The sequence below is a fragment of the Aquarana catesbeiana genome, linkage group LG03, assembly GCF_042186555.1.
Source record: "Aquarana catesbeiana isolate 2022-GZ linkage group LG03, ASM4218655v1, whole genome shotgun sequence".
Lineage (NCBI taxonomy): Eukaryota > Metazoa > Chordata > Amphibia > Anura > Ranidae > Aquarana > Aquarana catesbeiana.
This window is the reverse complement of record NC_133326.1, coordinates 99,446,625-99,460,950: the sequence shown is the minus strand read 5'-3', so window position 1 is coordinate 99,460,950 and position 14,326 is coordinate 99,446,625. Positions and strand designations below refer to the sequence as shown.

Sequence of the window (14,326 nt, the reverse complement as noted above, 5' to 3'; positions counted from 1 at the left end):
TGTAAGACTAGGCCTCTCTATTTGTTCTGAAGCAGTAAGTTGATGTACCCCGTTATACACGTTATCATTAGTGGTATACCACAGCCCCCCCCCAGTCGGTCGGCCTCCCTTTCTCCTGCGGTCTCTCATTCTCCGGGTCATCGTGGTGGCTTCCGTTTCCTCCCTCCTCGGCGGCCAGTCGGGGCTCTTCTCCTTTTGGCCAATCGGCAAACAGGTCTCACACCTGCTTCTGATTGGCTGGACTGAGGATCAGTGTTTCAACAGCGAATATTCATTTGCTGTTGTAACACACCTGGGTGGGATCGGAGTGCGTCCTCTGCGTCCCGAGCCCACCCTATTTTGAAGCCTATTGGAGCCTCTGGCTCTAATCGGGTGCTTCAAATAAAATCCCTGCCGCTGTAATTCATGCACCCGGTGCCCTGATAAGGGCCGGACGCATGAATAGGGGGTGGCCATTGTGGCCGTGAATAGATTCATGCTATACATGAATCTATCCACTGCATTTAGGGGGGGTGGAGTGGAGAGAGGGGGCAGTGCCCCTAATGGACGGGCCGCCACTGTTTATCATAGATATCAGGTGATTGGGAACTGGCTAAGCAGATCTCTCTGTATATGGCCAGCAGTAATGTAATTGCACAGTTTGATCATAACCTTGAAATGTTTCTGTTACAGTGAAACTCAGTTAAGAGTATAATTCATGTATTTCCAGCATTTACCTTAAGAAATGCGCATTCTTGAATTGTCAATATGTTATGTGAAATTGTAACATATGGTATGAGTGTATTTCTTTTAAATAACCGAAATGCTGTGTTCTGGAAAGGCCATACAACTGATCTGTGTATAAAATATTTTCCAGTGTGCAGGTATTTATCATGGTGTCCATTGTACAGGTACCACGCAGAGCTGCCATTATACCTGCGTTGTTTTACTGTGGGCTGGGTATACACTAGGATCCTATGTCGAGGTGTAGAAATCTTACAGAGATTGCATCTCTATCAGGTATATTTCTTGTGAGGTTTTTCTATATTACTATATATAACGATATTAGCTGTGTGTTTTATGCCCAGAAAATCTTTTCAAACCATCATCATTTTAATCATGGTCTTATGGTTTTTATTTTGCTTTTGTTAACATTTGTACTGAGTAATTTAAAAGTATTAAAAATAGAGACTGCCGCCACATTGGCTTTATTGTGGTTATATTTTAGCTTATGATGTTGCATATGTTCTGACCAAGCGCATATAAAATGCAATTGAGATCATATCAGTCAAATAATTTTCTTTTCGTTTTGTATTTGTAAAATCACCTTCAATCCACTGGCTGTTTTTTTGATACTGAGAGTTGTTAAAGTAATACCTTGTGATGCAAAGTGGCTTTAATATTGCAGGAAGCCGTGGATTTACTACAAGTACTATTGTCTCAAAGTGTATATTGTCCAGACAGCAGAGGGCGGTGGTGGGATCGACTGGTTCTAAATTTACACCAACATTTGAAGCAAACACAGAAAGTAAGTGTACTTCATTTGTTTTTCTGTAATGATATTAATGACAAGTTGCACTGAGAGAAATACGGTGGCAGTCATTGAAAATTCTAGTTGTCTGACTGCCTTTGACTTGAGTACTTAATGAGGTACTAATTTGGAAAGAAGCCTGCAGATCAGCAAAGTCAGACTCCCTGACCTGCAGAACTGAAGCAGTTGCATCATCATGACAAGCAGGCAACTTGCATTTGCACTAGGCATTGTCAACATAACCGCTTGCTGTCTGCCCACAGTAGTTGTACTGCGAGTGGGTGGCAGCTCCGGGCTGGACAACATACCTGTACGTCACGTCCTTTAATCTGGTTTGGGGGGCGCACATGCGCGCACCCCTGCCAACCCATTCTGTGGTTGGACACCGCACAAGTTTGGCAGCTGATTACAGCCAATGATTTTGTCTGAAGCCAGCTGATCGGCCATGGCCAATCACATACAGAGTTCTGTGTTTACAAAAACACAGAACTCTGTGTATTGTAAACATCCATCTGTCTGTTTCTTCTCCCTGCAAAGCAGGGAGAAAAAAAACAAACAAACAGACCCATAGTAAAGTAAAAGCAGCACATATTACACACATTGCTAGGCACACATTTAACCCTTTGGTTGCCCCTAGATGTTAACCCCTTTTCAGCTAGCATCATTAGTACAGTGACAGTGTACGGTATTAGCACCGATCACTGTATTGGTGTCACTATTGATGTCAGTATACCTCCCAGCCAGCCAGATTGCCTGCCACACTATCACAGTCCCACTATAAGTCACTGATCACCACCAATACTAATATAGAGCCATAGCTGCATAAATTCTAGTATATACACTAGGGATGGGCTCGATGTTGGAGTCGAACATAAGTTTGATTTGAACATCGGCGTTCACTGAACAGCGAATATTATGGGGTGTTCGCGGGAAAGCACCGTGGAACGCCCCAAAATGCACTGATGTCTGTGTGTCAATGTCGTAGTGCATTGATGTCTGATGATTGGCCAAAGCATGCACCTGTGATTGGCCTGCATGCTTTGGCCAGTCACAGCGCGCTCTGCTTTGAGAGCCATAATTGGCCAAAGGCAGGGTGCCTTTGGCCAATCATGGCTCAAGGGGACTAAGTCCATGCCCCACACTATATAAGGCCGCTTACACAGCGGCCTTGTATAGTGTGTGTCTGTGGATGGAGATAGATTGAGCTCTGTATATATATATATATATATATATATATATATATATATATATATATATATATATATATATATATGTATGTGTATGTGTGTGTGTATATTATATGTACATATATACTGGGGATCAGGCCCTTGTCCCCATCAACATGGGGACAAGGTGCTGCAGGGGTGTTGGGGGCAAGCAGCCTGGTATGGTTCAGAAGGAGGGGTGCACGCTCATCCCCCCCCCTTTCCTGGCCTGCCATGGCTGCTTGCTCAGATAGGGGAGCAAGATAGGGGTTTAGTATGAATTTTGGGGGGCACCCCACGCCATTTTTGAAAAAAAATTGGTGTGGAGTTCTCCTTAATACCCATACCAGACCCAAAGAGCCTGGTGTGGACTGGGGGAGGGAACCCATGGTGATTTTATTTATTTTTTTACATATGTGAAAGATGCACCACTTTACAGCCAGACTAAGGGGACCCCCCCTCCCCCCAGGCATGATATTTAAAGGAATAATTATTTTTTATTGTTTCCACTTTAAGCATTATTAAAATCACTGCTCCTGAAAAAACAGCCATTTTAAAAAATCTTTTTTTACATTGATACATGCCCCCTGGGGCAGGACCCGGGTCCCCAAACACTTTTTATGGCAATAACTTGCGTATAAGCCTTTAAAATTAACACTTTTGATTTTTCACATTCATGTCCCATAGAGTTTAACGGTGTTCGCTCAAATTTTTTGTCTGTTCGCATGTTCTGGTGCGAACCGAACCGGGGGGGGGTGTTTAGCTCATCCCTAATATACATCATAGTTTGTAGCTTTTGAACAAACCAATTAATATATGCTTATTGAGATTTATTTTTTTATAAAACACTTGTAGCGGAATACATTTTGCCCTAAACTTATGAAGAAATTTGATTTTTTTTAAATTGGATATGTTTTATTGCAAAGTAGAAAATATATTGTTTTTTGTTTTTTCCGTTCTTTTTTTGTTTATTTCGCAAAAAATAAAAAAAACAACAGGTGATCAAATACCACCAAAAGAAAGCTCAATTTGTGTGAAATAAATTATATAAATTTTGTTTGTTTACAGTGTTGCAAGACCACACAGTTGTCAGTTAAAGTAGAGTGCTGAATAGCAACAAATGCTCTTGTCATGAAGAGGTAAAACCTTCCGGAGCTCAAGTAGTTAAGCAGCCTACATTTCTGTCATTACTGGGGTTATCCCATAAGTTCTCCCACCGAAGAGACAGAAAAGAAAAATAGAAGAACTTATGGGCGGCACAGTGGTGCAGTGGGTAGCACTCTCACCTAGCAGTAAGAAGGGTCGCTGGTTCATATCCCGACCACGACACTACCTGCCTGGAGTTTGCATGTTCTCCCTGTGTCTGCGTGGGTTTCCTCCGGGTACTCTGGTTTCCTCCCACACTCCAAAGACATGCTGGTAGGTTAATTGGATCCTGTCTAAATTGGCCCTAGTATAGGTATGAATGTGAGATAGGGACCTTAGATTGTAAGCTCCTTGAGGGTATAGGGACTGATGTGAATGTATTTTATATATATATATATATATATATATATATATATATATATGTGTAAAGCGCTGCGTAAATTGACGGCGCTATATAAGTACCTGAAATAAATAAAAATAAATGCTCACAACCGAGTAAAAGATATAATGCGCCACAAACGGATTTGATTTTATAGTATGGAAACAATGATATTGCTGTTACAAAAATGGTGCCTGAAACAGCCTATGGAAAAGATGACATCCTTCACCCTCCATGGCTAGCGGTAGGGCTGCGTGCGAATAGGTGAAGCCAGCAGAGGCTCCATTAGTAAGAGCAGAGGGCCTGCCCGAAACTGTAAGAAGCGGCATCTTCGCAGCTCAGCGGCAAGCATGCACATTCTAGCATTGGAAGGTTTCTAGGCAATGCATTTTATTGGGTCCTGCCCCTTTCTCAAGGCTAGGTTTTTTTTTTTGCTTTTGAAGATTATACTAGGACTATTTTTCTCCATGGACCCTGTGAAGGTCCACATGTTGTTTCATGTTCAAGACTTTACTCATCTGAACTGCGGATGTGTGGTATGGAGTGTTATCTTGTGGAAACACCCCTTTAGACAACTTTACACTGTGTTTATCCTTTCAATCCTATGAATTTTTCCTAGCACACTAGAATAGTATGTGCGTACAATGCTTGGCTCCTCAAAGGCAAACTGTGAACATTTCATGGATTTTTGAGCTCATGCTTACTGACACCCCTGCTAGTCATTTTGTATATTTTTCTTGAGTTAGAAACTGCGCATTGTTGTTGCTCTTGGGTTGTCCTGTAGTTTAGTGCACAAAACTGGTGTCCGTGCATGTGCTTATTCCCTTGGTGTAAGATTTAATGACCCTATGGTAACTTACTTTGGCTTCTGGAGTTTACATTCTGTTCAGCTCTCTCTGTGAAAGTCGTACACCGCCTAGAATATTCACCTCTGCTCAAAGTAAATCCTGCATGCAAGACCAATCTACAGCTACTTAAGCGTTGACAAAATATTTATAGCTCTAAAGACAGGCACACTGTATTGAACACATTTAAACCGCTATTGGAGGGGGGTAGTAATCTCAGAGGTGGTCAGCAGTGTTGTTCAGACATCTGATTGGTGGTATGATGGCTCCATGTAGTGGATTGTCCACTGGTTAGGTGCAAATACAGTGGGTTGGTATTTGGTATTACATCTCTACAATTTACCCAAAATAATTGATACATGTAACCTATGTGCTTTGCAACAATGATGAAAATGTCAAAACAAAAACACAAATGATTGTTACCTGTATGCTGTTTTCCCAGGCAATCACCTTTATCCTGGAGGGCTTGTCAGATCCATACATACGTACTGGTCATCAGCTCTCTCTCTACCAACGGGCTGTAAGAATGAGAGAGTCTCCCAGCTGCAAGAAGTTCCACAAAATGCTAAACAATCTACCAGAGATCATTGTGGAGGATGTCCCTCATGTGAGATTACCTATCACTTTTTTTTTTTATCTCACCGTGATTTGTGCTGGATTAATAGATGGAAAGATGATCTGATCTGCAAGTGTCACCATAGTTATTGAGGGTTCCTTATAATGTATTGTTTAGAACACAGGGTTTAACCCTTTTGTTGCCACCAAAGTATGTCATATTTCGACAGCAGCTGGGGGGGTGGTCTACTTACACACACACACACACACACACACACACACACACACACACACACACACACACACACACACACACACACACTCACTCACTCAGCTGCTAAGGGTGCGGTGGAGGGGAGGGAGACCAGTGAGCATCCATTCACTGATCTTCCCTGCCTAGTAAGAACCTAGAAGCAACATGCATTACATCACTTCTAAGTTAGACTGTCACTTTCCCTGGCCACTGTGGCCCCCTAACCCTCCAAAATGATGACCTGTAAGGGCTTTTAAACCTTTGACTGCCAGGTCCGTACCTGACAGCAGGGGGTATTGCATACAATCTGTATTGTGTTTGAAACTGACAGGCAGACTACTGCTTGTCAGGTGAGAGCATTTAGGCGGCAGTGCTGACGCCCGATAGCTCAGCCGGGAGGAAATGTTTTGCAATGTGATGTGCATTGCAAAACACTCAGTGGAGTGGTCCACTCAGTGGACCCTGCATATCTCAATAAGGAAAACCTGTCCTAAAAATCATTTTTGTCCCCTATGCATACGAAAAAAAATAAAAAAAATAATTGTTACACCCAAGCACATAAACTCCCCCCTCCACTCCCACATATATACGCAGATACGGATATAATGCATGCATCGGGGGCGCCTACGTGTGAACACAATGATTGCGATACACGGTGCGAGCAATACTTCTAGCACAAGACCTACTCCGTAAAACTAAACTGATACCTATAGGGGGCTTTTGAAACATCACAAATACAGGGTACTGAAGTTTGTCGCCAATTCACGGGCGCACACAAATTTAAGGTTTGGCATGCTGGGCATCTATTTACTCGGCGCAGCCTCGTCTTTTATATTTTACCAAAAATGTGGGTAATTCTATTACGCTTGTGTGTCCTAAAATTCACTGTAGTGTGTTTTTCACTGAAATTTTTGCGTTTCTTAGACCTTTGCGGCAATATCGTGTGACGTAAGAAATTAGAATCGCTACTATTTTATTCCCTAGGGCACAGGTGTCAAACTGGCGGCTCTCCAGCTGTTGCTGAATTACAAGTCCCATGAGGCATTGCAAGGCTGACAGTTACAACCATGACTCCCACAGGCAGAGGCATGATGGGACTTGTACTTCCGCAACAGCTGGAGGGTTGACAGTTTGACACCCCTGCTCTAGGGTTTCTGCTTTCAGAAAATATATAATGTTTGGGGGTTTTACATCATCTTAAAAATTATTTTTTAAGCGTGTGCAAAAAAACACAAAAAACATTGCTCGGGCAGTGAAAAGGTTAAAGCAACACCCACCCATAGATAATTTAGGGTACCCAAGTTTGTGGCCGTTTCATGGGCGCACACTGTTTTTAAGGCCCTCTTCATGAGCTGTGAACTACTTCAGCAGCAGGATCTTTCTTTTTTGCGCTCCTCTTCCCACATATAGCAATAATTAATTCAAGCCAAGAAATATGGAATTGGGCGTACACAGGATTCTTTTTTTCTTTCCTTTTTATTAGCTCTGGGACACACACTGATCTAGTGCTTTGTATTGCTGAGTAATTATTTTACAATTAACAGGTTACCATTAAAGGCAAGATGTACCCACAGACAGGCATGGGAAAATCGGTCTTTCTAATGGAGAACGTTGCAGAGGAGGTGGGTGAGGATATTACACTCTCTACAGTCATGTGTTCCGTAGAAGAATTGGCATTGGCCCATTATCGAGAACTCGGCTATGATCAAGGTATGTTATCAAATAGGCAATATTGGTTAGGGTGGTGGCATGGTGAATATCATTATGGCTTTCGCGTTCGGGTCCTGCCTACAGACCCCTGGATCAAACTGCAGGCAAGATGTAATGTAAGTTTTAGCTATCAGTGGCTTTATTTTTGCCACTTTCCCATAAACCTGTGACTGGTGAAGCACCCAGGGAACAGTGGTTGTATGCATAGTCTTGAATCTCAGCCACAGAGGCTTGTAACTCCTTGATTATTATGTCTCATAGCTCCATTAGGCCCCATTCACACTAGCGCGTTTTTTGATGCATTTTGCAGAAATGCACGGGAATTTTTTAACATGGGTTCCTATGGAACATGTTCACATCAATGCTTTTTTGTATCTCTGCGTTTTTGGAAAGGGTCGGGGACTTTTTTCATGCAAAAAGCAGCGTTTTGCATGTAATGGTTTTCAATGGACAAGCATCAAAAACGCAAGTGCAGCGTTTTTGATGCGTTTTTGGTGCGTTTTTGGTGCGTTTTTGCCGTTTTTTTTTTTGTAATTTTTTTTTTTTGTAATTTTTTTTAAGACTGTAAAAAAAAATGAAAAAAAAAAAAAAAAAAAAACGCAAATCGCGGCAAAAACGCGGCTCAAAAACGTGCCAAGCATGAAAAAAAAACCTCCAAAAACGCTCAAAACCAACATGCATAGGTGTGAATCGAGCCTTCGTGCTCAGCAACTGCTGTCAGGTTGTTACTCCATGTGGAAAGTGCAGTACTGGTTCTAATAGATCTGTGAAGTCACTGCTTTCTCTGTGTTCATCCAAGTTTTATCCTGTGTTACATAGTTAATCTGGTTGAAAAAAGACACAAGTCCATCCAGTTCAACCAACAAAAGAAAACCAACACACTTAAATAGAAAACCTCCATATACACTATCCAATACCCACAGTTGTTCCAAAAAAAAACTCCAATAAAGCATGATCCAATTTGCTACAGCGGGGGGCAAAAAATTATTTCCCGATCCCCCGCGAGGCAATCGAAAATTCCCTGGATCAACTTTACCTATATAAGTATTAGTGTCCAGTTATATTATGTGCATTTAGGAAAGAATCCAGGCCTTTCTTAAAACAATCTACTGAGTTGGCCAGAACCAGCTCTTGAGAGAGTCTAATCCAAACTTTCACAGCTCTTACTGTGAAGCCTTTCCGTATTTGGCAAATAACCACTTAAGGACCGAGCCTCTTTCTGAGATTTGGTGTTTACAAGTTAAAAACATTTTTTTTTGCTAGAAAATTATTTAAAAAAAAAAATTATAGATATACTTGGGGGTTCTTACACCCTAGAGAATATAATGGCGGTCATTGCAATACTTTCTGTCACACCATATTTGCGCAGCGTTCATACAAGCGCACTTTTTTTTGGAAAAAATACTTTTTTTAAATTAGAAAATAAGACAACAATAAAGGTAGGCCAATTTTTTTTTTTTTTTTTATATCGTGAAAGATAATGTTACGGCAAGTAAATTGATACCCAACATGTCACGTTTCAAAATTGCGCCCGTTCGTGGAATGGCGACAAACTTTTACCCTTAAAAATCTCCATAGGCGACGTTTAAAAAATTTTCATGTTTTGAGTTACAGAAGAGGTCTGAGGCTAGAATTATTGCTCTCGCTTTACTGATCATGACGATACCTCATATGTGTGGTTTGAACACCATTTTCATATGCGGGCGCTGCTCACGTATGCGTTTGCTTCTGCACGCAAGCTTGACGTGGCGCTTTAAAAAAAATTTTTTTTTTTTCTTATTTATTTTACCTTTTTTATCTTTTATTTTTACACTGTTCTTTTAAAAAAAAAAATAGTTTCACTTTTATTTCTATTACAAGGAATGTAAACATCCCTTGTAATAGAAAAAAAGCATGACAGGACCTCTTAAATATGAGATCTGGGGTCAAAAGACCTCAAATCTCATATTTACACTAAAATGCAATAAAAAAAAAAAAAAAAAAAAAAAAAATTAAATGTCATTTAAAAAAATAAAATAAAAATGTTGCTTTAAGAGCTATGGGCGGAAATTACGTTTTGATGTCGCTTCTGCCATACCAAGCCAGGGAGAGGACCCGATCGCCTCCGCCACTACCGATGGCTCCTGTAAGCGGCAGGGGGCATCGGAGGGGGGGGCCCCCAGCTATTTTAAAAGTGACCTCGCGGCAAATCCGCCGCAGAGACCACTTTTATCTGAAACTGGACCACTCAATGAAGAAGAGGATAACTGGGTTATAGTAGCTAGCTGCTGTCATAACAACGATATCCCTCTTCAAAGTGCCGACATATATCGGCGTGAGCCGGTCCGGAAGTGGTTACACCAATCCAGTGGTACTGTTCCTGTTGTTAACGAGTCCCTTAAAAATTAGAAACAATGGCTTGAAATGACAGAGCTAAATTCTTTTAGGATCTGTGGGTGTATGCCACCTGTTCCAGGTGCTTTATCCACCTTTATTCTGTCGAAATATTTCTGGACCATATCACTTTTGAGCCATTGTAGATCATTTGGGGCTGTATCACCATACATCCCCATTATGGACATGAGCAACCCTATGCTCCTTTGTATACACAGAGCTGAAGAAGGTATTTAATAAATTTGCCTTCTCTTTATCCCCAGTCACCCACCCACTGAGCCTACATGCTCACACCTGACCTTTTTTACTCTTAATATATTTGAAGAATTTTTGGGGGTTTGTCTTACTATCTTTTGCAATCTGTCGTTCGCTTTGAATTTTTGCGGACTTGATTTCCTTTTTACATATTGTTATATTCTTTGTAACATTTAAACGATGACAGTGTTCCTGCATGTTTATATTTTTTAAAAGCTCTTTTCTTCTTATTTATAGCTTTTTTTTATCTTAGGTTTTATACATATTGCCTATGGGAATAAGCTCTTCACGTAGAAGTCAATCATCCGAATGTTTTTTTGTTTATTTTACTTTGGTTGGTGGTTGATTTGAAATACAAAATTACTACCCCTCCCTCCTAAATTATTCAATTTTCTATCATTTTTGGAAATGCAATCCCTATATCAGGCTGGGACTAAGAGGCAAAGTAAAACTCCAGTGATAAGTATAGGATGCAGCTGTATCTTGGATAAAGCTATTAGATTGTAAGCTCTTCTGAGCAGGGCCCTCTTAATCCTCTTGTATTGTATTATAACTGTATTCTCTCCTTTTTATATTGTAAAGCGCTGCGTAAACTGTTGGCGCTATATAGATCCTGTATTATAATAATAATAATAAAGCCCTTTGGCGTGTCATTCTGGGGTAATTGACTTTCCATTCATTTGCAGGAATTCATGGAGAAGGTTCTACGTTTAGTACCCTATATGGCTTGTTCATGTGGGATATAATATTTATGGAGGGGATTCCTGATGTCTTTAGGAATACCTACCAGGTATGTCTGATGAGAAACTGATAGTAATCCGCTTCCATACATGGTGCCTGAAATACGTAGTGATTGCACCATATAGTATAACTGCTGAGTCAGCTAAAGCCATCCATTGTTTTACTCTTTTGCAGCATCTGTCTACAGCTACCTTTTTATTTTCACATCTTCGAAGACCAATAATGATCTTAGATCACTGAAATAATGTTAGATCAGTTGATGAGAATATGACTTTCCTAGTTTTATAAGAAAAGCCTGTTGAAGATATAGAGAGGCTTTTAAATATAATAGAAGCACCTGGATTGTATTTGTGGTTAATGGCAGCATGTAATGTTTTTGTTGCAGGCATTCCCCCTGGACCTATATACAGACTGTTTTTATGAGAACAGAAAGGAAGCCATTGAATGTCGGCTTCAGCTGCTCCAGGAGGCCTCCACAGAGACGCTGCACAGCTTGATGGCTGACGTGTGGACTGAACACCTAGGTGAGGCCTCTGCGCCAGTCAGCTGGGAACGGTTCTCCTCTTTGCAGCAGGCCCAGGTAAACACTCTGCAGGATGAAGTGTTGTTATAAAGTAACCAGACATGATGCAATTACTAGTCAACAGCCAGGATTTTATGAAAGGTCAAGAATTCTAAATTATTAACAGTCCAACAGAGAATACAAACATTGACTTAAAGCAAGGAAAGCATTCTTTATGACCTGGCAAGGTAACCTAAAGCCATACGTTTTCATCTGTGTGATTATAGCAGATAATGGAGTTGGCTCTGTTCACATACAGTAGATATAAAAAGTCTACACACCCCTGTTAAAAATGGTTTCTGTGATGTAAAAAAATGAGACAAAGATAAATAATTTCAGAACTTTTTCACCTTTAATGTGACCTATAAACTGTACAACTCAGTTGAACAACAAACTGAAATCTTTGAGGTGGTGGGAAGTAAAAATAAAACACTAAAATAATATGGTTGCATAAGTGTGCACATCCTTAAACTAATACTTGGTTAAAGAACCTTTTGATTTTTATACAGCACTCAGTCTTTTGGGTATCTATCAGCATGGCATATCTTGACTTGGCAATATTTGCCCACTCTTTGCAAAAACACTCCAAATCTGTCAGATTGTGAGGGCATCTCCTGTGCACAGCCCTCTTCAGATCACCCCACAGATTTTCAATCGGATTCAGGTTGGGGCTCTGCCTGGGCCTTTCCAAAACTTTAATCTTCTTCTGGTGAAGCCATTCCTTTGGATGTTTTTCTTCGTAAGAAAAAGCTTCCATCTTGCCACTCTACCCCATAGCCCAGACATATGAAGAATACGGGAGATTGTTGTCACATATACCACACAGCCAGTACTTGCCAGATATTCCTGCAGCTCCTTTAATGTTGCTGTAGGCCTCTTGGCAGCCTCCCTGACCAGTTTTCTTCTTGTCTTTTCATCAATTTTGGAGGGACGTCCAGTTCTTGGTAATGTCACTGTTGTGCCATATTCTCTCCACTTGATGATGACGGTCTTCACTGTGTTCCATGGTATATCTAATGCCTTGGAAATTCTTTTGTACCCGTCTCCTGACTGATACCTTTTAACAATGAGATCCCCCTGATGCTTTGGAAGCTCTCTGTGGACCATGGCTTTTGCTGTAGGAATCAACTAAGAACATGTCAGGAAAGACCTACTAGAACAACAGAATTTTTTGGTTAATCATAGGCACTTTAAATGATGGCAGTGTGTACTGACTCCTATTTAACATGAGTTTGAATGTGATTCCTTAATTCTGAACACAGCTACATCCCCAGTTACATTGAAGGTGCAAAAAGTTCTGAAATTATTTATCTTTGTCTCATTTTTTTTTTTGCATCACAGAAACCTGACATTTTAAACAGGGGTGTGTAGACTTTTTTTATATGCAAGTTGGATTCTTTTTGAACTGCATCCAATTCGCCTGACATATGAACCAGCAGCCTTCTCTAGCCTTCACAAATATGCGTTGTAGTGGCCATGCGAATTCGCTGCAAATTGAAAAAGAGACCTGTGCATTTTCTGAACACTGCGGTGTGGTGCAGTTCAGATGTAAATTCTTGGCAAATGCCTCTAGGGCAGGGGTTTCAAACTGGCAGCGCTCCCACTGTTGCAAAACTACAATTCCCATCATGCCTCTGCCTGTGGGAGTCATGCTTGTAACTGTCAGCCTTGCAATGCCTCATGGGACTTGTAGTTTCGCAACATCTGGAGGGCTGCCAGTTTGAGACCCCTGCTCTAGGGGAAAGCATTTGACTCTCACATGTCATCAGTTTTGAACACATGTAATCAGTTCGGGTCCTTTCAGGTCTGGTACTGGGTTTAAGGGGAAACCCACGTAAATTTTTTTTTTTTTTTTTTTAAACGAACGAGCGCCCCCACCCCCTCTTGATCTATACCAGGCAACAAGCCTTAACATGGGGAGGTGCCCACCTAACCACCATGCCCCAAAGTTGATGGGGACAAGGACCTCTTCCCCACAACCCTGGCCAGTGGTTGTGGGGGTCTGTGGGTGGGGGGCTTATCGGAATCTGAGAAGCCCCCTTTAACAAGGGGGGTCTCAGATCCCGACCCCCCCCCCATTTGAAAAAGTATGGGGTATTGTACCCCTACTCATTCACCAAAAAAAGTGTAAAAAAAAATAAATAACAGACTGTTTTTTTTACAATTCATTTATGTCCCTCGGTGTAGATCCATCGTCAATCACAACGCCCGGCCCCACCACAGACAAAAAAAAAAAAAAAAAAAAAAAAAAAAAAGCTCTGCTGGTGCTGAAGGCTCTCGCCGTTTCTCATTTCTTAAATGGCTAAGGGGCAGGGTCACATGGCGACGGCCTCGACCAGGCATGCTGGCAGTTTTTTTCACGATTCTTTTATTGCCGGCAATGGTTTTTCTTACATTCAGCTGTCAGCTGAGAAACCCACTGACAGCTGATGAGTCCTCCATTGTTAAGGACGTGGGGGACGGTTTCCCGACCCGCTCCTTAACAACCAGCTAACGCTAAACACACCGGTGACCACCGGCTCCAAAAATTTGCATCTAAATCGCAGCTGAACAGCTTCTTTGGAAATTTACAATGAAAACCAAGGGGAAAATTGCACCGCACATGTGTAAACCTAGCTTTACAATGGACAGTAGATGTTAGAAATAAAACTTCTGAGAAAAACAAAACAGAAACTTTTTTTCCCGATATGTGGTAGAGGAGAAAAGAATGTGTTAGGTTTTTGCTGCTGTGTTCCCGTTTGGAGAGGTTTATGCTTGCTTTTTGTACTGATGGTGATAATCACTAGGAGAGG

General features: G+C 41.2%; 1 protein-coding gene across 4 annotated transcripts in view; it reads left to right on the top strand.

Annotated features, from left to right (window-relative positions):
* FAN1 (FANCD2 and FANCI associated nuclease 1) overlaps positions 1 to 14,326 on the top strand; it is a 50,902-nt gene that overhangs the window by 23,749 nt on the left and 12,827 nt on the right. For all 4 annotated transcript variants that reach the window (XM_073618868.1, XM_073618870.1, XM_073618869.1 and 1 more), the window contains 6 exons: positions 891 to 999; positions 1,388 to 1,507; positions 5,528 to 5,692; positions 7,438 to 7,603; positions 10,918 to 11,021; positions 11,358 to 11,552. In XM_073618868.1, coding sequence (XP_073474969.1) covers positions 891 to 999; positions 1,388 to 1,507; positions 5,528 to 5,692; positions 7,438 to 7,603; positions 10,918 to 11,021; positions 11,358 to 11,552 — 859 coding nt within the window. The remainder of the gene's footprint in view (positions 1 to 890; positions 1,000 to 1,387; positions 1,508 to 5,527; positions 5,693 to 7,437; positions 7,604 to 10,917; positions 11,022 to 11,357; positions 11,553 to 14,326) is intronic.